The sequence below is a fragment of the Panthera leo genome, chromosome E2 (genome assembly GCF_018350215.1).
Source record: "Panthera leo isolate Ple1 chromosome E2, P.leo_Ple1_pat1.1, whole genome shotgun sequence".
NCBI lineage: Eukaryota > Metazoa > Chordata > Mammalia > Carnivora > Felidae > Panthera > Panthera leo.
The window spans coordinates 16,746,555-16,773,429 of record NC_056693.1 but is presented as its reverse complement, the minus strand read 5'-3'; the positions used below and the strand labels follow the sequence as shown (position 1 = coordinate 16,773,429).

Here is a 26,875-nt window from a genome sequence, read left to right as displayed (position 1 = left end):
TGGCTCCCTGAAATGGCCAAAGCCATCACCTTAATTACCATCTTCAGTTAAAGACAAAAGATGTTGGGGTGGAGGGTCAGTTATGGGAGGTTACCAGGAAAAGCATATTAAATAAGGATAAGGTTGTTATGCAGATTTAAGTCCATGCCTTCTCCAGGGATAACATTCTAGAGATTTAGGTACCATCTTCTTCTTGGTACAGTGAGGGAGACACCCTTAAAAATAGAGATTTCCCTTACAAATGTAAATGTTTCTTACAAAAAGGTAACTTGTACTCAGTTTCAGAGCTTCTGTGTTTGAGTTCCTTAAAAAAATAATCAGCCTATAATAATCCTTATGCTAAAGAGACACATTTTGAGTGGCAAATTCTGCTCCCCTACACCCACAAACATGGTATCCATGCAAAGCAAGAACCAGAAGTACAGGCCTATCAAAACCGTGCCAGAAATAACACACAATGGGGCTTCGGGGAGAAAATATTTTACCTCTACTCATCTTAGGTTCTCTGCTAGGGCTCTGCAACAAAAAAGACAGATTAATAGGAGACATAAACAATTTATTAACATGTGTGCACATGTCTTATGGGAGAAAACAAGAGTAACTCAAAAGTGGTGGCTTAGCACTCTAGCTTATACAGCATCTTTAACAAATAATATGACTGTAGAGAAATGACAGGATAAAGAAAAGCAGTTTTAGAATCCCAAGTGTGGCAGTCTGTGAAAGGAAACTAATGGGAGTAAAACCTATTTGCAGATTCCTTTGGTACCATCTATGGGCTAAGAATCTAGAGCTGTCTCAAACAACTCAACAAACTCAACAACAGGGTATAAAACTCAAACAGGATATAAAATGAGAATTTATACCCTGAATTTAGGCAGAAATGGGGGAGGGCAGAGAGAGCTCTCCTGACTTTCATGCTTCTAAATTGCTTTCAGCTCAAAATAATTTTTTTGTCCAAGAGGCATATATAGAGGTGACATACTCTGGTTACCTTCACAGCACAGCCATCTTCAAGGATACACACAATGTGAGGCACTTCATTGTTACAATAAAAGAAACCAGCTCCAGATGGAGTCATTTTACCCTTAGAGAGCAAACCAAGATTAACAATTTTAATTAATCAACAGTTGCAGTTCCAACCACTCCCATAAATGTGACCTTTAAACAGTCAACCTGAAATTTCCTGAACAGCACTAGTAATCTGCAAAATAAGACTCCTGCCTATTCCCTTCCCTCAAAAAGATGACCTGGCCTGAAACAACCCTTTCTTTTCTTTTGCTAATAATTTCCTTGCCCCATCATCCTGCCTGGAAATCCTTCCATTCTGTAAAACTCCTAGGAATGTCTATTTACTAGAAGGGATGCTGCCAACTCATTAAGAGTTAAATAAAGCCGATTAGATCTAGCCAATTGAGTCTGTTTCGTAATGCTACAAACCACAGAGACTTCAGAGATCCCTAGTCAGGCAAAATCATGCACAGTGTTCTCTGTGGCGCTTTCTCAGTCTTACATCCAAAGAATGACATATGCGGGGAAATCGCTCCATGTAGGAAAAAACACAACCCAGTATGCAATTACACTCTCAGGCACTTGGCGGTACCACGCCAGTCCCTCAGGAAGCTCCACGTGAACCACACACAGGGCACTGGGTATCGGTCAGGGTCCCCGTTACGAGCCTAGAGATCTGGATACCCAGGACCAAGCCGGGCTCCTGGCTCCAACCTTTCTTACCTGCACCCCTTTCCCTTCCCCTACCCTCCAGCGATTGTGGCTCCAAGAGGCTCCCTGACCTCAGTAAAGGACAGGGTTCGCCCCCCCCACCCCACCCCAGCGCCTGCGTACTCGGAACGGAAACTGCAACTCCCCGGAGCCTCCACGCTCGTCTTGAGGGCGGTGCGGTGCTCGCGGCTCAAACCGAGGGCGGAGCCGAGAACCGAAAGAGGAAAGCCAGAATACGTAGCTTTTGTGATTTTTGGACTACTGTTCCAAAAGGGGAGCAGGCTCGGATTACCCTCGGTAGCACCGATCACTCACAGAGTCACCATTACGGGCCTGAGGAGTCCTGGCCCTGCAGAATTATGCTTCTCCATTCCGCAGGCCAGCTGCTGTAATCTGGCCCCATTTCCCCCCGCGAGCCCTTCTGAAGAGCCGAGGCCCTTCCCCCGCCCCCTGCGCGCTTGCGCACTCGTGCCGAGATAGACACTCTAGAAGCCCGACACAGCCGACTTGAGGGCTGGGCGGTCCTCAGAGCCAGTGGCGGCCGGAGTGCGCGAACTGCTTTTCTGAAGGACTAGATTCCGCAGACCCGACCCGGGGTGGGTCCTGGGGCCTCGGGCTACTGTGCGATTCTTCCCGAGTGAGGGCTTGCAGTTAGAGACACGGCCGGCTTGGGTTTAAATTCGTGCGCCAGTAGCGCCGCTGGGCCGGGTATGTGGGCGCGGCCTGTTCTGCAATGCGAGACCCTGCGGTCCTACTCACCTCGGTCTTCTCTACCACCCAGGCCTGGCTGTAAGAGGGAAGTCGGAGGTGGAGCCCCAGAATAAAGGTACCCTGCAGAGCGCTGGAACCAGATTCAGGGCTGGCCTGTGAGGACGGAACGACCCCTTGGACCGAAGAAGACGCAGTGGGCCGTCCCAGGCGGTGAGCAGTAGCGACGACCAAGCTATTGGGTACCGAGAGCTGCGAACCCGGACTCGGGTGACCGCAAACCTTTCCTCGTTTGCCTCTGGTTTGTGTTTGTGCATGCCTGTGGCGATTAGCGACGGGCGAGGGGCAAGGGGCAGAGCGGGTGGGTTTTGACGGACTAAGAAAAGCCTGGGGTGTAATGAACACTTTGCTTCCCTAGCCCTGCCAGTCTCCAGAGAAGGCCTTTGAAGTGAAACGAATCGCTGCCGCGCCTCTAAAAGCCAGGTTCTGTGTGAGTTTGTGCTGATTCTTTGTTTCCGTGAAATGATTTGATTTTATGGACACTGGGCTTTTTAAATTTTCTTCCCTTGTTATGTGCTGCTTAAGAATGATCTATTCATTGATTTGTGCTTTAAGATTTCCCTACCTAGTTAATGGCAGAGGACCTAATTAATAGATAACACTTCTTAGTGCCCGTCTAATACAGTTCTACGTTTAGTTTAACCATATGCTATATATTCTGATTATGGAAATGCCCCTTTTGGAAGTGAAAGTTCATGCTTTGTTTTCGACTGTGATTTGTTAAGGAGTAGTTCAGGGTTTGTTTAGATATCTTCAATGATTGATTCCAGAGTAGGGGTGGGAATTTTTTTCCAAGAGACTCCGCCATTGGAGATTTTTGGTAACTCTTGCCAGATGTGGTAGAGATTTGGTAGCATGAGTTTATTTTGCTTATTTTTGACAAATACAAAATGGTATATGTTTAACGCATAAATATATACATGTTTCAGTATATGTATACATTGTGGAATGGAATGATTACCACCGTCAGACTAACATCCATCACCTCCCATAGTTAACTTTTGTGTAAATAACTATGGTGAGTGGTGAGAGAATACTTAAGATCTACTCTTGTGGCAAATTTCAAACGTGTGTGGTGAGAATACTTAAGATCTACTCTTGTGGCAAATTTCAAGCCTATAATACATTATCATTATTTATAGTAACCATGTTGTACATTAGGTCTTCAGAGTTTACTTATGACTGAGAGTTTGTAGCATAAGTTTATTTAGGGCATGTTATTGGATAGACTGAGGTGTATAAGGTATTTAAGAATTTTGAAGCTAGGGGTGCGCCTGGGTGGCTCAGTCGGTTAAGCATGGGACTTCCGCTCAGGTCATGATCTCGCAGTCAGAGAGTTCCAGCCCAGTGGTGGGCTCTGTGCTGACACCTCAAGAGTCTAGAGCCTGCTTTGGATTCTTTGTCTCTCTCTCTGCCCCTCCCCTGCTGGCCTCTCTCAAAATAAATAAACATTAAAAATATATAAAAAATAAAAGGATTTTGAACCTAGGTTGAGAGAATTTGAATCTTGCCCACCACTTAAATCTGAGGGAGTTTGAGCAATATTTCTGTGTCTCAGTTTCTTCATCCATTAAATCAGAATTATAATAGTATTTATGTTGCAGAGTGGTTTTGAAGATTACCTGAATTAGTACCTGTAAAGCTCTTAGAGGAGTACCCCGCACATTAGAAGACTGCTTAACTAATATTACCTATTGGTATTAAATGATGATTGTTAGTCATTCTCTATCAGTTTTCTGTATTCCCAAGAGTAATGAAAATGTGAGCTTAATTAGGATGGATGCTTTTTAGCAGGAAAATGAATCACATACTCAAATGGACCAAAAGAGGAGTTCTTAACATGAAGTCTTTGGACTGTGTTTATGGGTTTTCAGGCCAACAAAAATCTAAGATTATGTACAGGATTGTTGTATATACTTGTTGGTAATTTGGTGGGGAGGAAGTCTGTCATTTCATGATACTAATCAAAGTTGTATAAGACCCAACAAGGTTGATTCTTACTGGTGTAGAATCGAAGTTTGGGATAACTGGGAATGACTTTTGTTATAATCTTTTATAAAAGTAGCATCCAGCAATATGGAAATGGTTAAGTAACTCACACTCCATCCATGTGATGCGATGTTATACGATACTAAAAATTCTATTTATTAGTAATTTAGTTAGTCATTAGAAAAACATATATGTATATAATGTAACATTAAGAAGTATTTATTCTGAATAAAAATCTTTAAGAAATTAAGTTATAGATGTATCTTGAACACTAAGATAACAATTTATAAGATACATTACAAGGGTTTAATAACTAGTGTATTAACTGGAGCCCAGTAGAGTTAAGCTCAAATATTTGAGCAGATGCTATGAAATAAGCATTTTTTCCCCTGTCTTTAGTTTGGAAAAGCATTGTGATCCTTCACAGAAGGTTCTCAGGTGTTGACGAAATACAATATTCAAGAATTGGTAGCGCGGAGGCTCATGGTTCATGGGTTCTAGCCCCTCATTGGGCTCTGGACTGACAGTGTAGAGCCTGCTTGGGATTCTCTCTCTCTCTCATTTCCCTGTTTTTACCACTTACATAGGCCAATTTAATCACAAAATTTTAAAAACATTTTATTTTTCTAAGTAATCTCTATATCTAGTGTAGGGTTGGAACCCACAGCCCCGAGATCAAGAGTCACTCACTCTGTGGACTGAGCCAGCCAGACACCCCTAATCACAGTTTTCTTAATGACTATAAGGTATCCCATTCTCCCAAATCATTAAAAAATTATTTTTAGTGAGAATAGCTTTTTATAAATTTTTATTTATTTGTTTTTAGCTTTGAAAAATACTTTGTGTGTGTGTGTGAGAGAGAGAGAGAGAGAGAGAGAGAGCGCATGAGTAGGGGAGGGGCAGAGAGAGGGAGGAGGAGAAAGGAGGCTTTGTGCTGTCAATGCAGAACCCCAAACAAACCATGAGATCATGACCTGAGCCAAAATCAAGAGTCAGACACTTAACCCACTGAGCCACCCAGGCGCTCCAATGAGAATAGATTTTTAAAACGATATTTCTGATGGAATTAATGCAGGCTTGTGAAATAAAATTATCCATGGTCCCAATATCCAGAAATAATCACTATTAATATTTAGAGCATATTTTCCCAAAATATTTCTACAAGCATGTATTTTTGTGTACGATTTTATTTCTGAATAATGGTATAACCCTAATTAAAAATTTAAAAGAAATCAAGACCTCTAGTTCTTGTTCTAGTTTAATTTTTTAAAGTTTATTTATTTATTTTGAGAGAGACAGACACAGTGCTAGTGAGGGAGGGGCAGAGAGAGAGGGAGAGGGAGAATCCCAAGCAGGCTCCCTGCTGTCAGCACAGAGCCCTGTTGTGGAACTTGGTCTCACAAACCGTGAGATCATGACCTGAACCAAAACTAAGAGTTGGGCCCTTAACCGACTGAGCCACCCAGGAGTCCCCCTCTAGTTCTTAGTTTAAAAGAGACATTCAGTGTCCTCATGGATTTTTGAATCATGGATCTATGGGGAAAGGTAAAATCCCAGTAGTCCCCTTCTTGTTTGAGAAATCTTCCAAGCAATTACAATTCTTAAGATAGAAATGGAAATTAAATTGAGAGACTTAATTAAAATTAATTTTAAAATGTCAGAATTGAAATATAGAGATTTTTTTCCCCCATCTATTGATATCTGTTTCATATTGATGATTTAAAATAACTAATCATATTGGGGCGCTTGGGTTACTCAGTTGGTTAAGCGTCCGACTTTGGCTCAAGTCATGATCTCATGGTTCGCGAGTTCGAACCATGTCAGGCCCTGTGCTAACAGCTCAGAGCCTGGAGCCTGCTTTGAATTCTGTGTCTCCCTCTCTCTCTGCCCCTCCCCACCTGGTGCTCTGTCTCTCAAAAATAAATAAATGTTAAAAAATAATAAAAATTAAATAAATAAATAAAATAACTAATCATATTATATATTATTTTGTAAACTGATTTTTTTTCTTTCAGTGTATCTTGAAAATACTTTCTATTCCTTAACTGTTTTCTAAAACTTAGCATTTAATGATTACTTTAGTATTCCATTTTATGAATGTTTTATAAATTATTTAAGAAATCAGTTATTGGGTAGTAATGTTCAAACTGCCTGAGCAATTCTTTCAACAGGCTTTCTATGTGCTATTACTTACCCAACTTTTCACTTCATGGTCATTTCAGAGACAGGAACACTTTTTACCAAGTGGGATATAGGTGACACTCTGTGAATTGTTTGGCTGAATTTCTGAAGGATTTAGTATGAAGTAGACCATAAAATTTAATTTTACCTGCCATTTCTTTCTTGGCCTTTGTCCCCCCCATCACTATGGAGAGGAAGGTGATGTTAGGGCTCCAGGAAACTGAGTCTATAGGTTTCTGGAGATTGGGTTATTGATAAAATTGCCCTCTTTTTTTTTTTTTTTGTCATTTACTAAGACATAAGTAAACTGATGGAGACTCATGTCCTGCATGACTGTGATCTCTATCAGTTAACCATTTGTTTTCTTCCCTTTCCTTTGTTCTTGGGCAGCCAGAAGGGTCTGAGGAATATCACACATATCCCCCTGGGGGGGGGGGAGGGGAGGGTTTGTGAGGTATTAGCTTGCCTTATGCTCCCTCATCATATACATGTATGTTTATGTAAGTAGTTTTCCTGCCAAATATACAATTATACTATAAAACTATTTCCTAACCTACCTTCTACCAGCAGTTTGTAGTTACCATCTTTCCATTATATCAAATAAGAATTTTACCTTCATTTTTAGTATTTTTTAAATTAAAATTTATTTTACTTTTTTAAAGTTTACTTACTTTTTTAGTAATTTCTACACCCAACATGGGGCTTGAACTCATGACCCTGAGATCAAGAGTTGCACACTCTTCACTGAGCTAACCCGGCACCCTCATTTTTCATGGGTATTTAGTGCCATTGTGTGAATGCACAATAATTCATTTAACCTGCTAAAAGATATTTAGGTTCTTTCCAGCTTTTTTGGTCCCATTATAAACACTTCCCATACATCATTCTACATCATACCTTAAGTGTCCATTTCCCCACAACTTTAGTAATAAGTAGTATTATCAATTTTTCAAATCTAGTCCAATTCCTTTAATATGGATTTCCTTAGTTATTAGTTAGATTTAACGAATGAGTTATTTTTACTTTCTAGAGAATTAGCCATGGTCAGGTTTCACAAGGTCACTTTTCCCCAGCCTGGGTTCCAAGAGAGATGGGTTGATAAATGAGATCATGCAGGTAGTATTAATGATTCTGAACAGATATGTAGTGACTGGTGAGCTCTGAGGGCCTGCGAATGGTAGTTCATCCTCCCCCTGGGAAGGGATCCCAGTGTGCAAGTATAGTTTTGTCATGATAAAGACCGCTAGCATGGGCTATGCAAGTTTTTCTCAAATTGTGACATTTGGATGAGCAACATCAAGTATCACTTGGGAACTTGGTAGAACTGCAAATTCTCAAGCCCAACCCTAAACACCTACTAAATTCCAAACTCTAAGAGTGAGGCCCTGCAAACTGTGTTTTAATAAGCCCTCCAGGGGAATGTGATGCACACAAAGTTTGATTACCAAACTTTGTTGCTCATTATGATAACCTGGCAGAAATTTTATAAAATCTGAGGGGAATTTAAAAATCCTGATTCCCAGGTCACACTCTGTACTAATTAAATAAAAATGAGAGATGTGAGCCAGGCATCAGTATATTTTAAAGACCTGCAGGTAATTCCAGTGTCTAGCAAAGTTTAGGAAATTCTTGTCCATAGTATTTTCTATGTTTAGGTTAGGGACCCCAGCCACATTCCTGAGTCTTAGAAAGAAGTTCTGGGTTAGATGATATAACTACTTCTTGGCTGGGAAGGTGGGAATGGAGGGAAAGGGATCTGCTCAGGACAGGCCTAGACAATCCATTCTCAGGTCCAGATCAGCCTCCCTGGGGCAGAAGACTAACTGGAAACACTCCTGCTAAAGTATATGAATATGTGCTTCCATGCAAAAGAGTCTCTGCTCTGTGTCTGTCCTTGTGCAACTGATTTTCCTGTGGATTTGAGGACATCTGTTTGTCTAAACTACATACTACCTCTTATAACTTGTCTGTGTGTTGCTGGGGGGAGAGGGTTTGTAGGAAGGGAGTAGTAGTATGACTTTTTAAAATTTGGGAGCTCTGAGGCAATTTTGTTCTTATGGCTTCACCTTCTTCCCCCAGCTCTAGCTTCTATGGACTCAGCTTCTCCAGCAAGTGACCTTTGAGGAAAACTAACCAGTTCTTGCAACTCTAAAATCATGGCTCATGTAAGTTGGTGTTTCTATTTAAAGTACGGTAATTTTTTTCAGGTTATGTGAACATTCTTATTAGATATCCTGAAACTTCTTAATAGAGCCTCACCCAACAACTTCTTCCTAGTCTTCCATTCTAGCAAGGGATGGAATCAGGCAGCCCAGGCCCCTTCTGTGTGCCTCTCTCTTCTCCATCCATGTCCATGTGTATATTGACCAAATTATTCAGCATCTCCTAAATGTTCAGTCTTTGCCTAGAGCAGAGATAAAATAGAAGTCCATAGAGGAAATTGTTTGATCTGCGACTCAGTACTGGAGATCACTGTAGAGCAGCTCCATCTAAAGGAATTATAATATGAGTTACCCATGTAATTTAAAATTTTCTAGTAGTCACATATTAAAAGTATCGAATTAGTGTCGTTTTAAAAATTTTAGAGATATACAAAGAGAGAGCGCACACTAGTTGGGGATAAGGACAGAGGGAGAAAGAGAGAATCTTAAGCAGGTTCTATGCTCAGAGTGGAGCCTGATGTGGGGCTCGATCCCACAACCCTGGGATCATAACTTCAGCTGAAACCAAGAGTTGGACACTCAGCTGACTGAGCCACCCAGGCACCCCAAAGAATTAGTGCCTTAAGTGCACTAGGCAGCATATCATCTCATAAAGAGTATAGAATAATATGCAAGGCACTTATGTCATCTTGAACTTTTTAGTAGTCTCATTAAAAAAAGTAAAAAGTAACATGTACAGTTAATGTTTTATTTAATTCAGTATATATAGTCAAAATGTTATCATTTAAAGTGTAATCAGTATGGAAATTATATTTTACATTTTTTTCTTTCTAAAGTCTTTAATATCAGGTATGTATTTTATAATTATAGCACATCTAAATTTGGACTAGCCACAATTTAAGTGCTCAATAACTACATGTGTCTAAGTTAGAATACTGGACATTGCAGCTTCAGAGATTTTGTATAACTTAAATTTTAAATATGACTTAATATATTTAAAAGTATAGAAACATATGAATATAATCATTACTAAGTCTAACACAAATGGACTATTGTTTAGTAAATTATAAATATTCAGTAAAGTATTTGTTATAACAGAAAAAACGCTAATGATACAATGATGAAGAGAGGTCTGGAAGAAATTTTTTAGTTTTATACAAACTCTACTTTTTAAATTTATTTTTTTATGTTTTTGAGAGAGAAAGAGAAGTGGGGGAGAAGGGCAGAGGGAAGAAAGAGAGAGAGAGAGAGAGAAAGAATCTTTTTTTTTTTTTTTTTTTAAATTTTTTTTCAACGTTTTTTATTTATTTTTGGGACAGAGAGAGACAGAGCATGAACGGGGGAGGAGCAGAAAGAGAGGGAGACACAGAATCGGAAACAGGCTCCAGGCTCCGAGCCATCAGCCCAGAGCCTGACACGGGGCTCGAACTCACGGACCGCGAGATCGTGACCTGGCTGAAGTCGGACGCTTAACCGACTGCGCCACCCAGGCGCCCCGAGAGAGAAAGAATCTTAAGCAGGCTCCATGCTGAGCATGGCTCAAAGCAGGGCTCAACACGGGCTCTATTCTACGACCCTGGAATCTTGACTTGAGTCGAAATCAAGAGTCAGACACTCAAGCGACTGAGCCACTCAGGCACCCCCAAACTCTACTTTTTAAAAATAGAAATTTTATGGTTCATTTGGAAGGGAAAAAAATCCATCAATTTTTTTTCTAATCCTTAAAGGAAGGGAAAAAAATCCATTAATTTTTTTTTTCTAATCCTTAAAGGAAAAGGAGTTAGAATGAAACACATTTATTGAGAATTTTTTTAGGCCCATTTAAGCCCATTGCAAGCAGTGTTTTTATGATCACTATTCCAGTTAATTGTGAAATTCTGATTAATTTATGTGAACATATCTAGAAGTAAATAAAATTAAGTATCCCACAGTGCTTAATTAAGGGAAGTATCCCCCTTCCCACAGGAAGTTTTGTCTCTAGCAGTGGTTGGCAAACTACAGCTCATGAGCCAGATTCGTCCCTTGGCCTGTTTTTATTTTTATTTTTTAAAATTTTTAAAAATTTCTTTAATGTTTATTTTTGAGCATGAGTAGGGGAAGGGCAGAGGGGAGGGAGACACAGAATCTGAAGCAGTCTCCAGGCTCTGAACTGTCAGCACAAAGCCTAATGCAGGGCTCAAACACATGAACCACAGGACCATGACCTGAGCCGAAGTCGGACCGACTTAACCGACTGAGCCACCCATGTGCCCCCTTTGGCCTGTTTTCATACAGCCTTTGAGCTAATTATGTTTTGAAGGAATTGTTTAAAAAAAGAAGGGAAAGGGAAAGGATATGGAACAGACCATATGTGGCATGCAAAGCTTAAAATATTGGCCCTTTACAGAAATAAATAATTTTAGAAATAATACATGGGTTTGTCATTTCAGCATTTGGTGATGTTCAGAGATGTGGCTGTAGACTTTTCTCAGGAAGAGTGGGAATGCCTGAACTCATATCAGAGGAATTTGTACAGAGATGTGATATTAGAGAACTATAGCAACTTGGTGTCAGTGGGTAAGCTTATCTGTGTCATATAATTTAGAAATTCATAGGACTGAATTTCACGACTGTCTTTCTGGAAGCTAGCTGAATATTTTCTTTGTATTTAGGAATAGGCACCTGCAGCCATTAAGCATTTAAATAGCTCCTTCAGCTTCCCCGATAATTTAGTGACCTTTATGTCTTTCTTTGCCTTCTCCGTAATTACTTCTCTTTAATGACAGCTAGATATAAATTCTGAGACACTTATAGAAAAACCAGTTATCAAAGAAATCTGGTTTCTTATTGCTATAAATGGTCTATTATCTGTTACTTCACCTGAATGTGAGTAGGAAGACCAGAGGTATCTGGCTCCGCATATCTGTTTAAAAAGCTTATACAACATATGTGTTGCTGGGTTGAATCAACAGTTTATTAAAACTCAAGTGGACCATTGAATTTACCACAACAGACGTATTACCTTTTAAGTGATTTATGCGTAAAAGTTTAAAATACATGAATTTTGCATTTGATATTGGATGAATATCCTGGCAAGAAACTAATTATTTTCCTCTTAGCAGAAGAACAAAAAATAGCAAAAATATCTAATAAAAGTCCCTAATAAGTATGCATAGCGTGTACTGTGTACTAAACACTCATCCAAACACTTTACATTTATTAAATCAAACCTCACAACAGTACTTTGGCTAGATACAGTATTTCCTTTTTACAACAGAATAATAAGGCCATAGTGACCCAGGTAGCAGAGCCAGGATTTGAAAACCAGTGTTCTCAAATCATTATTTCTTCTTTAAAAAAAAAAAAAAATCATTCCTTCCTCCTAAGAGACAGAGTTTGTATGAGTTTAAATAAGACAATGTTCCTACTTCTGTTCTTGTTATTCCTTGTGATCCTGAAGTAACACCATTATGAATGTTTTTTTTCAATCCCATTACTCTATTTCATTCTGCAGGCTTGATCAAGTAAATTCTTTATTACATACCCTTATGTTTTTTTCAAGCAGGGTATACCATTTCTAAGCCAGATGTGATTACTCTACTAGAGCAAGGGAAAGAACCCTGGATGGTTGTGAGGGATGAGAGAAGAAGAAGGAGCCTAGGTGAGTAAGTGCTAATCAGGCAGAGATACATGGTTATGGCATGGCATGGCCTACTGGTTGGGAAGGAAACGCACACCATAGATACTGGTAATGAAGAAAAGACCTGAAACCTGGGAAGAAAACTTAGATCTCAGCATGAGCCACCAAGGAAATTTCATCTGTACTATGGCTTGCTACTTGTTTCTTCACTTCTATTTCCCTGTCATTTCAGTGGGGGAAAGCTTTCTTCCATAATGACAACCTTTTTTTTTAAATAAGGAAAAATTTTTAAATGTTTATTTATTTATTTTGAGAGAGTGGGAAAGGGAGAGGGCATGGGTAGGGGAGGGGCAGAGAGACAGGGAGAGTGAAAATCCCAAGCAGGCTCCATGCTTAGCCCTGAGCATGGTGGGTTCCACCTCACGAATGTGACATGACGACCTGAGCTGGTATCAAGAGTTAGGTGCTTAATGGAATGAGCCACCCAGGTACCCCTGTAATGACAACCATTTTACCTGTACTTTGGATCTAATCTTTTTGTTTCCAATCCATTTTTTGTATATGTATTTCTTCATTGCTCTTTTCATAAAGTTTACATTGTAGTAGGGAAGTCATACAATAAACAAACACATGGGTTACCAAATATCATAAGTGATTAAGTATTATGAAGAAAAGTATCTTATGTGGATCCTGAGAAACTTAACAGAAGACCATGGGGGAGGGGAAGGGAAAAAAAAAAAAGTTAGAGAGGGAGCCAAACCATAAGAGACACTTAAAAACTGAGAACAATCTGAGGGTTGATGGGGGGTGGGAGGGAGGGGAGGGTGGGTGATGGGTATTGAGGAGGGCACCTGTTGGGATGAGCACTGGGTGTTGTATGGAAACCAATTTGACAATAAATTTCATATTAAAAAAAAAGAAAAGTAGGTAGGGTAAGAATATGGAGAATTATGATGGGTGAGTTGGGTAACTTTAAATAGGGTGGTCAGAGAACAGGAAGCAGTTTGAAGAGGCTCTAGCTGGTCAAAGATGGAACTATTTGACTATACACATAACTGCAATGTTATAATACATAAAATATGCTTAATTCCATACATTCTTAGTGTTACTAATAGTAAATTGTTCACCATTGGAAACTACTAGAGATTTAACTTATTAGAAAATATAAATATAAAGGAAAAGAAGTATTCTGCATTCTTTATAAGAACTGTACCAATAGGTATTAGATGGATGTTTTTCTTAAAAGTATTCAGTAAATAAATGAAAGATGACAGAATTAGAGTATTACCATTTTGGAACCCATAATGAACAACTGAATCTAGGCATTGAACATCAATACTGATAATGTCACAGAAATAGAGAAAATCAGACATACTTCTTCTAATGAAAGGATACAATATCACCTATGAAGTAACTTTGCCAATAAAATTGGTCCTAAGTCTGATCAAGTTTCTAAAGCCAACTACCAATTTATGGGAAGAAGATAGAGGAACATGTTCTACTGCCCCTTAGGAATGTAGTCCACAAAATTAAGAAATGGGAAACACTATGGGGTCAAAACCGTTTCTTCAACAAATAAATTACAAGGGAAATTGAAAGATTGCAGGAGAACCAACCTATAGATTAAAAGACATGTAAAAGACCTGTCAACCAGTTGTATTCTATGGACTTCTTGGGGGAATAAATTTACTATTTTTAAATTACTTAAAATTTTATCTTTGAGACAGTTGGAAGTATGAACACTCATTTTTTATATTCTTAAATAAGAGTTAGTGTCCATTTTTTTAGGTTTGGATAATGGTATTATTAGAGATAAATCCTGTAAGTAGAAAAAATGAATATATGGTATTTGTGTCAAATAATATGAGAAGAGTGGATTGGGGTGTGCATTGGCCTGGGTTGGTCAGGGGTTGATCGTTGTTCAGGCTGGGTCATAGATGTGTAGACATTTATTAAACTATTCTACTTTTGTGTATGTTAAAGGTGCTCTGTGGTAATCTTTTAAAGTTTTTGGGAAATAAAAAGAAAATGAGAGATGAGACCGTGTTAAAAATATATACAACTCTTTGAAGGAATTCTGCCATAAAAGTAGACACATAGGATACAGGAAATGTCTTCTACGATATGAGGTATTAGAACATATTAAATGTTGAAGGGAATGATTTCAAAGAAATGAAAATTGATGGAGTAGAAAGATCGATAATATTGTACGGAATGGCCTTCAGTAGATGGGAAAGAATAGGAGCCAATTTATGAAGAAAACCCATGCTTATGACAATGATACGGACACAGATTGGTTGAATAATGTGAAGGGGAGAATACGTATTTTTCTTTCAGTTGCTTCTGATTCCTTGTTTAAGTAAGCAGTAAGATTATCAGCAGAATGTGAGGATTATTTAGTATTTTATTAGGATTCAGTATGGATTATTTAGTATTTAGTAAGTATTGATTCTCAGAAGTACAATTCTGTGGTCATAGGGTTTTAATATTTACAGACTTCTTGATACATTAACCCTGGTGTTAATATAACCAATACTGCCTCTGTCATAAATATTCTGTATTCCATATTATCTTGTATCAGTAACAACAAAGAAAGGTAATGAAAGACATCATACCCTCAGAAAACAAATTAATTCTGTGACCAGGTAACATGATCCTCGTTTTCTTTTTAATTTAAGCTGATACCCTGCAAAAGGAAAGAACATTTCTCCTTTCATATTGATCTAAGATGGGCTAACACTGTGTTTTCCTATTAGCATTGTTTACTAAAGTTCTTGATTCAGTAGAATCCAAAGTAGTGTTTGGTTTATTAATTTTAAATAGTTAAATATTTTACATATATCTTAAAAATCAAAACATTAAAATTCCTTACCATAGGCCAGTCTTTGGATGTTTAGTTTGGCCTTTGGTTTCATTGTAGGTCCAGCCAATTTTTTCTTTATAGATCATATATATATTACATAGGCTATTATTTCTAGTTTCAGTTTAAAGTAGAACAAGAACCTAAAATATTTAGCTTTGTTTTTATAGAAATGATTGTCTTAGTAGCTTGCAAGGATAAGAACTGGCATAAACAAATATGGCTGACTTTTTGTTTACAGAAATCATAAGATTAGAGTTCAGTGTTCATACTATAGAGTAGTCTCCTAGGTGAGAATTTTCAACATGCCAGGGTCTTAATCTGGCATGTCTTATAACGGGTGGGGGCATATATGAGAGTCTCAGGTTCACTATATCCACTTTCAGAAATTTTTTTTTTTAATGAAAACCTTTAAATTTATAGGATGTGTGTGTGTGTGTGTGTGTGTGTGTGTGTGTGTGTGTGTGTGTTTTAGATTTTATTAAGTAATCTCTATACCTAATGTGGGGCTTGAACTTACAACCCTGAGATAAGTGTTGCATGCTCCAACAACTGAGCCAGCCAGGCACCTCTATAGGATAAATTTTATAACTTGTTCTACTTTGTGGTGTGTGTGTGTGTGTGTGAGAATATGGACATTTTGTCTTAAGTTTGTGTATATTTATATATATTTTGTGTACTGTCTGCTCATCTCCTTTATTCTATTTTTCCATTCCATTGTTTAATGTTTCTTATTTCAATTTGTGTGAGCATTTATGCTGTGAACACTTTCTCATTTTCTTACAAATATTTTGGCTTACTTTTATTTTAACTATGACTTTCCTGTTTTTAAATTTTTTTATGAGTTTCCTTTTCCATTTCTGGTTTTTACTTTTTAAATTTATAAGTAAATCCTTTGAAATTACCATTTATAACGTTTGTCATACCTTTATAGCCTCCTACTTATTTACTACTGTTATTTAGCTAATTACTAGTCATTTAATATGTCATTTATATCTTATTTATCTTAATGAAGACTTAAATTGACTTTTTCCTAAAGATTCTTACAAAGTTGCCATAATTTTTTATTGCTTTTTTGGGGTAGGGAGATGGAGACAGAGAGAAGGGGAAGAGGGAAAGTGGGAGAATGGAAGGAACTAAGGGGAGAGGGAGGGAGGAAGACACACAGATTTCATAGTGATATATATATTTTTTAATTTTATGTTTTATTTATTTTTTAGAGAGAGACAGAGTACATGTGGGGGAGGGGCAGAGAGAGAGAGGGAGACACAAAACCCAAAGCAGACTCCAGGCTCTGAGCTGTCAGCACAGAGCCTGACGCAGGGCTCAGACTCATGAACTGTGAGATCATTACCTGAACCAAAGTCAGACGCTTAACCTACTAAGCCACCCAGGTGCCCCGATAGTGGTATTTTCTATGATCATTTACCTGTCTCTGCTTATATTTTATCTACACTATTTAAATCATTGTTACTTTTTAATGTTTTCAGTAATCCTTTTCTAAGCAAAGTTACTGAAACATAAATGTATACCAAAAAAAAAAATAAAATAAATCCAGAAATCATAAGGAAACAGCTTACTGAATTTTCACGAAGTGATCACACCCATCTGACCGGCAGCAAAATAGAGATTTGCTGGGATATTAGAAGCTCCCTCCTGGGGTGCCTGGCTGGCTCAGTTGGAAGAGCATGTGACTCTTGATCTCAAGGTCCTGAGTTTGAGCCCCACATTCTGTGTAGAGAGTTCTTAAATAAATAAAAAACTCAAAGAAAAAAGAGAGAGAAGTAGTGGCTCCCTCCTAACTCCTTCGAGTCATTCCTCCCCACTGAAATTAACCACTATCCTGACTGTTAGCAACTCCATAGATTAATTTTACTTTTTTTGAAACTTATAAAATGGAACCATACAGTATATGTTCTTTTATGTCTGGCTTTTTTACTCACCATTATGTTTGTGAGATTGATCCATGTTGTTGCATGTACTTGTATATTATTCATTCTCCTTGGTATACAGTATTGTGTTGTTTCAGTATGTTTTAATTTGCATAGCCATTCTGATGGATTCTTTCCAGTTTGGGCATATTAAAACTAGTGTTCCTGTATTCTCAGTTTTTAAAAATACCATTTTCATTTTGAAAAGTAGTGAACTCTTAATTGGAATTTTTTTGAGGAAATACACATTTGAGAAAAACATCTCTTTGCTCAGAATTTTATTAGCATGCTAGTATGGTATAAAACTGTTCTTATGCCTGAAAAATCACGAAAATACTCTCCAGGTAGAATCTAAATGGCATTGGCTTTGAGGACTCTGGGGAGAGTATAGGGAAGGGCATGAAGGAACTAAACAGGCTGTTTGTAACATAGATGTGTGTAGATATATAAACTGAAATAAAGATGAGCTTCTTGTTACCTTGTGAAAACAGGCAAAGTTTACTCATGACTATGCAAGGTAGAAAATCAGATGTAGTGGAGATACCTAAGTGAAAGTAGACAATTGGGAAGATGATCAGATGTGAAGACATCACCATTTTTCATTTATATATTTGACTGAGATAGCTTAGATGTGCTTTTGTTTCCTATCTCTATAGGAAGTAATAAAAAATATTTAATCTGTAATAAGGTATAAGATTAGAGGCAAGGGAACATATGCAATAACTGTTAACCAATTATGAGATTTCATAATTAATAGTTACTATATGCTATGAGTTTGTTATTCAATGATAAATGAAAGGTTGCTTCTGCCCTTGGGAAGGTTTAAGGTAAGAAAATAAAGAGAATTTAAAAATGGGAAAAGTAATGAATATGTAACAACAAAATCAAAAAAGTGTTAAGAAACATGGAACAAGTGGGGCGCCTGGGTGGCTCAGTTGGTTAAGTGTCCGACTTCGGCTCAGGTCACGATCTCGCGGTATGTGAGTTCGAGCCCCGCATCGGGCTCTGTGCTGACTGCTCAGAGCCTGGAGCCCGTTTCAGATTCTGTGTCTCCCTCTCTCTCTGACCCTCCCCCGTTCATGCTCTGTCTCTCTCTGTCTCAAAAATAAATAAATGTTAAAAAAAAAATTAAAAAAAAAAAAAAAAAAAGAAACATGGAACAAGTTACTGGGATAAAAAATAAAGTATATAAATTAGATGAAGTCAGCATGGGTCTGATTTTTTTTTTTAACATTTATTCATTTTTGAAAGGCAGAGAGAGACAGAGCACAAATGGGGGAGGGGCAGAGAGAGAGGGAGACACAGAAACAGAAGCAGGCTCCAGGCTCTGAGCTGTCAGCACAGAGCCCAACGCGGGGCTCAAACTCACGGACCGCGAGATCATGACCTGAGCTGAAGTCGGCTGCGTAACCGACTGAGCCACCCAGGTGCCCAGAATGGGTCTGATTTTTAACATGGTATCTAAAGGAGGAAAGGAACCCAACTATGTAGAAAATGCAAGTTGAAATTCCTATGAATTTAAATTGTCAGTGAAAAGCTCTAAGAAATGGAAAGATTATGACATATTCTAGGAGCTGAAAGGAGGCTAGTGGGATAGGAATATAGGGAGCAAAGCAAGCAGTGGCTTGAGATGATATGGTAAACAAAGGCCATGTTATTCATGGTAAGATGTTTGTGCATTATTCTAATTAAAAAGAGTAATCATTAAAAAATTTAAAGATTCTCAAACTTTGATGAGGTTTTTAGCTCGTTTACTTGAAATTGAGCTTTATTTTCTATTATAAAGTTTTTTTATATGCTTGTTTGCTTTTTCTAGAATAAGAAGATAGCATGTATTTATCTTGTTTTCTTTCAGATTTAGAATCCAGATATGACACTAAAAAGTTATTTCAAGAAAAGGATATTTGTGAAATGAATTTATCTCAGTGGGAGATAATGGGAAGAATTAGAAGTTGTGGCCTTGAAAACTCCTTTATCAGAAAAGATTATAAATATGAGAAGTTCGAGGGACAAGAACACCTTCAAGAGGGATATTTCCGGCAAGTGAAAAAAACCACCTCTGAAAAAATGCCCACTTACAGAAAACTCACTTCTCTTACTCTGTATCAGAGTATCCATAATAGAGAGAAACCCTATGAATGTGGGGATTGCGGGAAGGCCTTTAGAGTACGCCAACAACTTACTTTCCATCAGAGAATTCACACTGGCGAAAAACCCTATGAATGTAAAGAATGTGGAAAAGCCTTTAGACAGTGTGCCCACCTTAGTCGACATCAGAGAATTCATACTTCTGACAAACTCCTTGAATGTAAAAAATGTGGAAAGATCTTTACATGTGGTGCAGATCTTCGAGTACATCAGAGAACTCATATTGGTGAGAAGCCCTATGAATGTAAGGAATGTGGGAAGGCGTTTAGAGTAAGAGGACAACTTAATCTTCATCAAAGGATTCATACTGGTGAGAAACCCTATGAATGTAAGGAATGTGGGAAGACCTTTAGACAGTATGCACACCTTACACGACATCAGAGACTTAATATTGCTGAGAAGTGTTATGAATGTAAGGACTGTGGGCAGGCTTTTTTGTGTAGTACAGGCCTTAGAGTACATCACAAACTTCATACTGGTGAAAAACCCTATGAATGTAAGGAATGTGGAAAGGCCTTCAGGGTGCGGCAACAACTCACTCTCCATCAGAGAATTCATACTGGTGAGAAACCCTATGATTGTAAAGAATGTGGAAAGACTTTTAGTCGTGGCTATCATCTCACTCTCCATCAGAGAATTCATACTGGTGAGAAACCTTACGAATGTAAGGAATGTCGGAAGTTCTTCCGTCGTTACTCAGAACTTATTTCACATCAGGGTATTCATATTGGAGAGAAACCCTATGATTGTAAGGAATGTGGGAAGACCTTTAGACTGTTCTCACAACTTACCCAACATCAGAGTATTCATTTTGGTGAGAAACCTTATAAATGTAAGGAATGTGAGAAGACTTTTAGACTGCTATCACAACTTACTCAACATCAGAGTATTCATACTGGTGAGAAACCCTATGACTGTAAGGAATGTGGAAAGGCCTTTAGACTTCATTCATCACTTATTCAACATCAGAGAATTCATTCTGGTGAAAAACCATACAAATGTAAGGAATGTAAAAAGGCATTTAGACAACATTCACATCTTACTTACCATCAGCGAATTCATAATGTAACTAAATAATTTAGGAAAGCCTTCCACTGTGAATTTTGTGTTAAGGGGCATTAGAAAATAAATTCTAGGGGAAAAGTTTTTGAATATAGGAATCCCTTTTGCTTCGTGCTTACAGCTAACCTAAATAGTTAGGTTTTCTTTGAAGGAAAGGATAAATTTCATGAATTTTTAGAAGCCTTTTCTCATCATTAAAAACTATGTTAAACTTTGGGAAATGTGTTCTAGAAAGAAACTCTTTTTTAAAGGAGTGAATATAGAAGAGCTTTTAATCTTACCTATCATCGCCTCTATTTTTCCCATCTGTATAATATATCTATGAAGGTTGCTAGGGCACTATCTCATTCCAAAAACTGATAATTGAAAGGAAAATCATTTAGCCTGCATTTCTTGTTGAACTGTATTTTAGAGTAACTAGAAGTTGATGAGCTAAAGTTCTTTATTAGAGAATTTTGCAGCACATAATGAAATAATGGATCTAGGCACAATTCTCAGTGGAGGTTAAGACAAGTAGATACCCACTGATCAATTTTAATCTCAAAATAGGACAAAACATCTTGTGCCCCCTAATAAGTTACAGTAAGACATACACATGTTGCCAAAAAATATTGAACTGAATCTAAGCATCAAGATCTAACTCCCAGTTTAGGGAAGAATCACAGAACAGAAGAACATGACACAAGAAGAAGCAATGAAACAAATTTAAAATGTGGGTAATTCCACAAGAGAAATGACCTGCCTTCAAATTCAATAAAATAGCATTGAAAAAAGGGAGGTGGAACTCTTAAATATTAAGAGTCTGAAGAAATGTATATCAATCAAATGCAGTGAACTAGATCACAAGTTGAACAAATATGTAAAAAGGACATTTTTATGACAGTTGGGGAAATGGGAATATTGACAGATAATACTAAGAAATTGTGTTTTTGTTAGGTAGCATCGTAGTTATATAAAAATGTTAGAGATAAGTTTATACACATAAGATGGTATGATGTCTGGAACTTTTTAAAAGTGCTCATGCGGGGCACCTGGGTGGCTCAGTCGGTTGAGCAACTGACTTTGGCTCAGGTCATGATCTCACAGTTTGTGAGTTTGAGCCCCATGTCGGGCTCTTGGCTGACAGCTCGGAGCCTGGAGCCTGCTTTGGATTCTGTGTCTCCCTCTCTCTCTGCTCCTCCTCTGCTCGTGCTCTGTCTCTCAATAATAAATAAACGTTAAAAATTTTTTTTAAAAAAAAGTGCTCATGCAAAAGAAAAGGATAAGCTTGTTAAAGTGATGGTAAGATAAGTCTTGAGTACATAGTTTTTGTTTATTTTGTTCTTGCTATTTTCTTTTATGTATTTGAATTTTTCCATAATATTATTTTAAAGATAAAATTAGCTCTGGAATTTTAACCAAGTTGAAGTAAATGATTTTTTTAAATGACTGCATATCAAAATTTCTGGGTGTTGTCAAAGTTCTGCACATTGGGATATTAAATATGCTATACTGTATTTGGGAAATACAGATGGAAGATCCAAATTTTATCTAGTTCACCTATTACTACCTCTGTTACCATGCCTGTCCCACAGTACTTCATATGTTTAAAGAATGAGTTTAAAAAGCAGTTACTACAACTAAATGTGGAAATTAATGGACTAGACCTTCATTGTCAAATAAGATAGTTGCCAGCAACATGTTGAGCACTCAAAATTGAGCACTTGAATTGTGGCTAGTTCAAATTAAAATGGTGTTAGGTGTAAAATACACATGAGGTTTTGAAGATTTAGTTTTTAAAAGAATGTAATGTATATTGTTTCTCACAGTGTTTCTCTGCTGTGATATTCAGTGGGATATTCAGAACCCAATTTAAGTGTCTTTCTGCTTTCAAGTGGCATGTTTGCATACTGAGGTCTTGGTTCTACCCTGAATCATCCTTTGTTTTCCTCCCCTTCATGGAAGGTAGCCCGTGTTTATAGCTGAATAGTTTTCTCAGACTGTTTTTAGCCTGTAGATGTCTTGGGATCCCAAGGCCCTTTCACTTTGTACTATTTCTGTCCCATTAGGTTCAAGCTTGCAGTGCTTCAAGTAGTACCATTGTCTTAAAAAACGTATTTTCTTTTTTTTTTTTAATTTTAAAAAATTATTATTTTGAGAGCATGCACACAAGCAGGGGACGGGCAGAGAGAGAAGGAGAGAGAATAACAAGCACACTCTGTGCTATCAGCATGGAGACCATCACCAGGCTCCATCTCAACACTAAGATCATGACCTGAGCTGAAATCAAGATGTGGTGTCAATCTTCAACTGAGCCACCCAGGCACCCCTAAAAACTGTATTTTCTATGAATTTTATTAGGGTTCACTCAAAGAATCAACAGGCTCTTCTCTATTAGGTTCCCTATGAGGCTGCTGTAGAAAAATGAGTTTGAAATTGTTAGAAGCCCTAGTATTTCACAGGAAAGATAAAAGTTGGGTTCATCATTATTTGGAGGCTATATTTTCAGGACAGCGCTATATATTTGATTCCCACCCCCACCCCAGGCCCATTATAACTTTGAAAACCCTTTGCTCTCTGGAAACACTGCCATGGAACCCTCTATGTTTCCTTGAAATTTATTTGAAATATGCAGCAATTGATAGGAGTAAAATGTGATTTTTCTCTTTTGCTATGTTATGATGGATTACATTTATGAATTTTCAAATATCGATCAAGACTTACATCACTGGAATAAGCTCCATTTGTTTGTAGTGTACATTTTGTATGTAGTACATAAATACATTGCTGGATTTGCTGAGATTGCTATGATGTGCTAATATTTTGAGGATTTTTTTTTTTTAGGATCTTTGTATCTATATTCATGAGGAATACTAGTTTGTAGTTTTCTTGCATTCTACTGTCTTTGCCTCATTTTGCTATCAAGGTGATTATGGCCTCATAAAATGAGTTTCACAGAATTGCTTCCTTTCCATTTCTGGTAGAGATAGTGTTGAATTGTTAATTATTCTTCAAATGTTTGGTAGGATTCTCCAGTGAAGCCATTTGGGCCTTGAAATTCATGTGTTCACATCCTAACCCCCAATATAATGACATTAGGAAGTGGAGCCTTTTGGAGGAAATTAAGTTACAATGGTGGATCCCTCCTGATTGAGATTAGTCCCCTTGTAAAAGGGATCCCAGAGAGCTCTCTTACATTTTTGTGCCATCTGAGGATACAAGAAAATGGCAGTCTTTACTCTGGAAGACAGTTCTTGCCAGAAACTAACCGTGCTGGCACACTGATGTCAGACTTCAGCCTCAAGGATTGTGAGAAATAAATTGCTGTTGTTTATAAACCACCCCGTCTATTGTACTGTGTTATAGCAGACTGAAATGAACGAGACAGATATTGGTACCAGAAGTGGGGTGCTAATGTAACAAATAGCTAAAAATGTAGAAGTGGCTTTGGAATTGAATAATAGGTAAAAGCTGGAAGAGTTTTTAGATGCATGCAAAAAATAGAGACATTAATGGTGATTTTGGTGATATCTCAGAAAAGAGCTGAAGAGAAAACTTCAACCTTAGAGAATACATTATCGACAGAATGTTCATAGAAATGAATGGTAAAGGCAGTACAGATGAAGTCTCAGGTGGAAGTGAGGAACATATTGGAAACCGGAGGAAGGCAGTTCTTTTTATAAAGTGACAAAGAACTTGAAATTGCATTCCATTCTAGTGTTTTGTGGAAAGTAGAACTTGTAAACAATAATGAAGTTGAAGGTGTGGCTTGGCTCCTGGCTGATTACAAAAAAATGCCAAGTAGAGAGAAATTACTTAACAATGGAATTTTTCAAATGAGATTTGGGAAATTCTCAGCTGAATAGTTAAGTAGTGTTAAAGTGAGAGTATTGATTGGGAAAGAATGGGATCCTGTAAGATGGTATGGGGACAAGTGGGAAGGCTCTGATGTAGCTGTGACATTGAGCTCCTATATTCTGAGTCTTCTTCCCAGTAGAAGCAGCCTCATCAGCAGAGGTGGCCTTTCCATCCCTAGTGGCAGTGTCATCCCCACCCACAGTGACATCAGCCTTTCCATTTCCATCTGATGGAATTAACTATGCATTGCTTGAGGAAACTAATGACCTCCCTTGAGGTAGTGGCCATGCAAGACAATGCTACTTCTCAGAAACCCCCACAACCACCCCCTTTTGTTTCTAGACCTATCACTAGACTCTGTCCCAGCAGGCTCCTAAAAGTGCAGTGCAAAGTGTGACCCATGAGGAGGGGTGCTACAGTCCAAAAGAACTACCTGAGTTTTCTAACTTAGAAATCCAGGGAACAAGTGTGGAAATGGATACTAAGTGTGTGGCATTGTAGTGGAAGGAACATGATTGGAAATTTGGACAATGAAATCTGGGGGAGAGGTAGGTGGGTAGACCTCTCTGAATTAGGGCAAAAAAATTGAAGATACCTGTGTCCCATATAAATGAGTGACCTCAGCAAAGGAGGATTTTAATAATCAAGTGGACAGGATGGCCCATTCTGTGGCTAATAGTTTCTTTCCCCAGCCACCCTTGTCATCCAATGGACCCATGAACAAAGTGGCCATGGTGGCAGGGATGGAGGTAGTGCATGTGATCAGCAACATGGACTTCTACTCACCAAGGCTGACCTGGCTATGACCATTGCTGAGTGCTCAATCTGCCAGAAGCAGAGACAATACTGAGCCCCCAACATAACACTATTCCTTGAGGTGTTCAGCTAGCTACTGGAAGCAGGTTGGTTACCTTCGATCACTTCCATCATAGAAGAGGCAGCGTTTTGACCTTACTGGACTAGAAACTTAACTCTGGATATGGATTTACTTTCCCTGCATGCCAAGTTTCTGATAAAACTACCATCCATGGACTTAGAGAATGCCTTATCCATTGTCATAGTATTCCTCCTGGCATTACTTCTCATCAGTTACTACTAATTTGATGATAGACTGGTGCTTGGCATGTAATTTTTATATCATCCTGACTTGTGAAGGGGAATAATTAACTGAGGCTGGAAAATTTTTCAATTTTTACACTCTATTATTTATTGAATAATTTCTTCCCTTATCATTGTGTCCTGTTGTCTGCTTCTGAAATATGTGTGTGTGTGTGTGTGTGTGTGTGTGTATGTATAATATATATTTATATATATGTAAATATAGCATTGCAGAGACAGGAAAATGGCATAGAATATCCATTATAATTTTTTTATTGTTGCTGTTTTAATGTCCTTTAATATATATTAGTATTGTATCCTTCTAAACATTTTTACCTTTGCTCTTTATAAATAACTTTCTATAAAAATTGAGAAAATATACAGAAACATAATGAAAAAAAATCAAGATCACTTCTGTTTTCCTTTCTACCAAAGAAAATCTGTTAAGATGCAAGGTGTTATACTGTATCCTATTCAGACAGGGTACTTAAAGAGGAAAATAAAAACTGAAATCTTTACAATATTAGATCTTCCATGCATTAAAACTAATTTAACTCTGTCAGCATAGAGCCTGATGTGGGGCTCAAACTCAGGAACTGTGAGATCATGACCTGAGCCAGAGTCGGACACTTAACCAACTGAGCCACCCAGGCGCCCCTAGTCGTTACACTTTTAGATAAAGAGCTTACAAATTCCTTGCTTGGTTCAATCATAGATGCATTATACATTTTGTTGATTTCATGACTGGAAATGTTCTGTTACAGTATCTAATTGATCATTACTGATATATAAGAAGGCTATTGATTTTTGTATGAAGATTGCAACCTTGTCACCTTATTTCTGTTGTTTGGTTATTTTGTCTTTTTTTTTTGATTATAGCTTTCAGGAATACATTCAGAGGTTTCTTAAATGCCTAACTTATTTCATTGATGCTTAAATGAGAGTTTGTCACGAATTGTTTTTCTCTCTGAATTTGATGATTTACTCCATTGTCTTCCTACATGAGTATAATCTGTGAAAGTATAACGTTAATGTAGTTCTTATTCTTATGTATGTAAACTACTTTTTAAATTTTTCTTGAAACTTTCAGTATTTTTTAAAACTTATTTTTGGTATTTCAGGTATTACTATTTTACTTAATTTTTTCAAAGCCATCACTTTTAGAACCAGTTATTTTATTTACCATTTTAAAGGAAAGAAAGCACTGAATTAAACTATGCTATGTCACTGATATTAAGATGCATTCTGGTCTCACAGATGTTAAAATCAAAATGTGTACCAGAATTAATGATAATTGGAATTTTATTAACTTGCTAGGGCTCTCTCAAATTGAGTACTTAACATCCTTCTTGGTTTTGAGGTTACTTTCATTGATTACTAGTTCAAACATTATCTCTCCTCAATTATTTCTGTTATCTTCTGGGTCTTCTTTTAAATGGATGGTGGAATTTCTACTTCAATCTTTTATGTCAAGTTTTATTCTAATACTTTGCATCACTTT

The 26,875-nt window shown here is 37.7% G+C and overlaps 1 protein-coding gene across 7 annotated transcripts; it reads left to right on the top strand.

Annotated features, from left to right (window-relative positions):
- The first annotated feature begins 2,203 nt into the window (after positions 1–2,203).
- LOC122208722 (zinc finger protein 30 homolog) lies at positions 2,204–21,531 on the top strand. Of its 7 annotated transcripts, XM_042920120.1 has the most exons (7): positions 2,204–2,315; positions 2,501–2,640; positions 2,846–2,917; positions 8,737–8,822; positions 11,249–11,375; positions 12,361–12,459; positions 19,085–21,531. In XM_042920120.1, exons 4-7 carry the CDS (start codon positions 8,814–8,816, stop codon positions 20,452–20,454), a joined length of 1,605 nt encoding a protein of 534 aa, XP_042776054.1. In that variant the 5' UTR covers positions 2,204–2,315; positions 2,501–2,640; positions 2,846–2,917; positions 8,737–8,813; the 3' UTR covers positions 20,455–21,531. The 7 variants fall into 7 exon arrangements, with proteins under 7 accessions (XP_042776054.1, XP_042776057.1, XP_042776058.1 ...); XM_042920123.1 differs by lacking the exon at positions 2,846–2,917; XM_042920124.1 differs by lacking the exon at positions 2,846–2,917 and having other exon boundaries at positions 2,501–2,669.
- Positions 21,532–26,875: the final 5,344 nt, after the last annotated feature.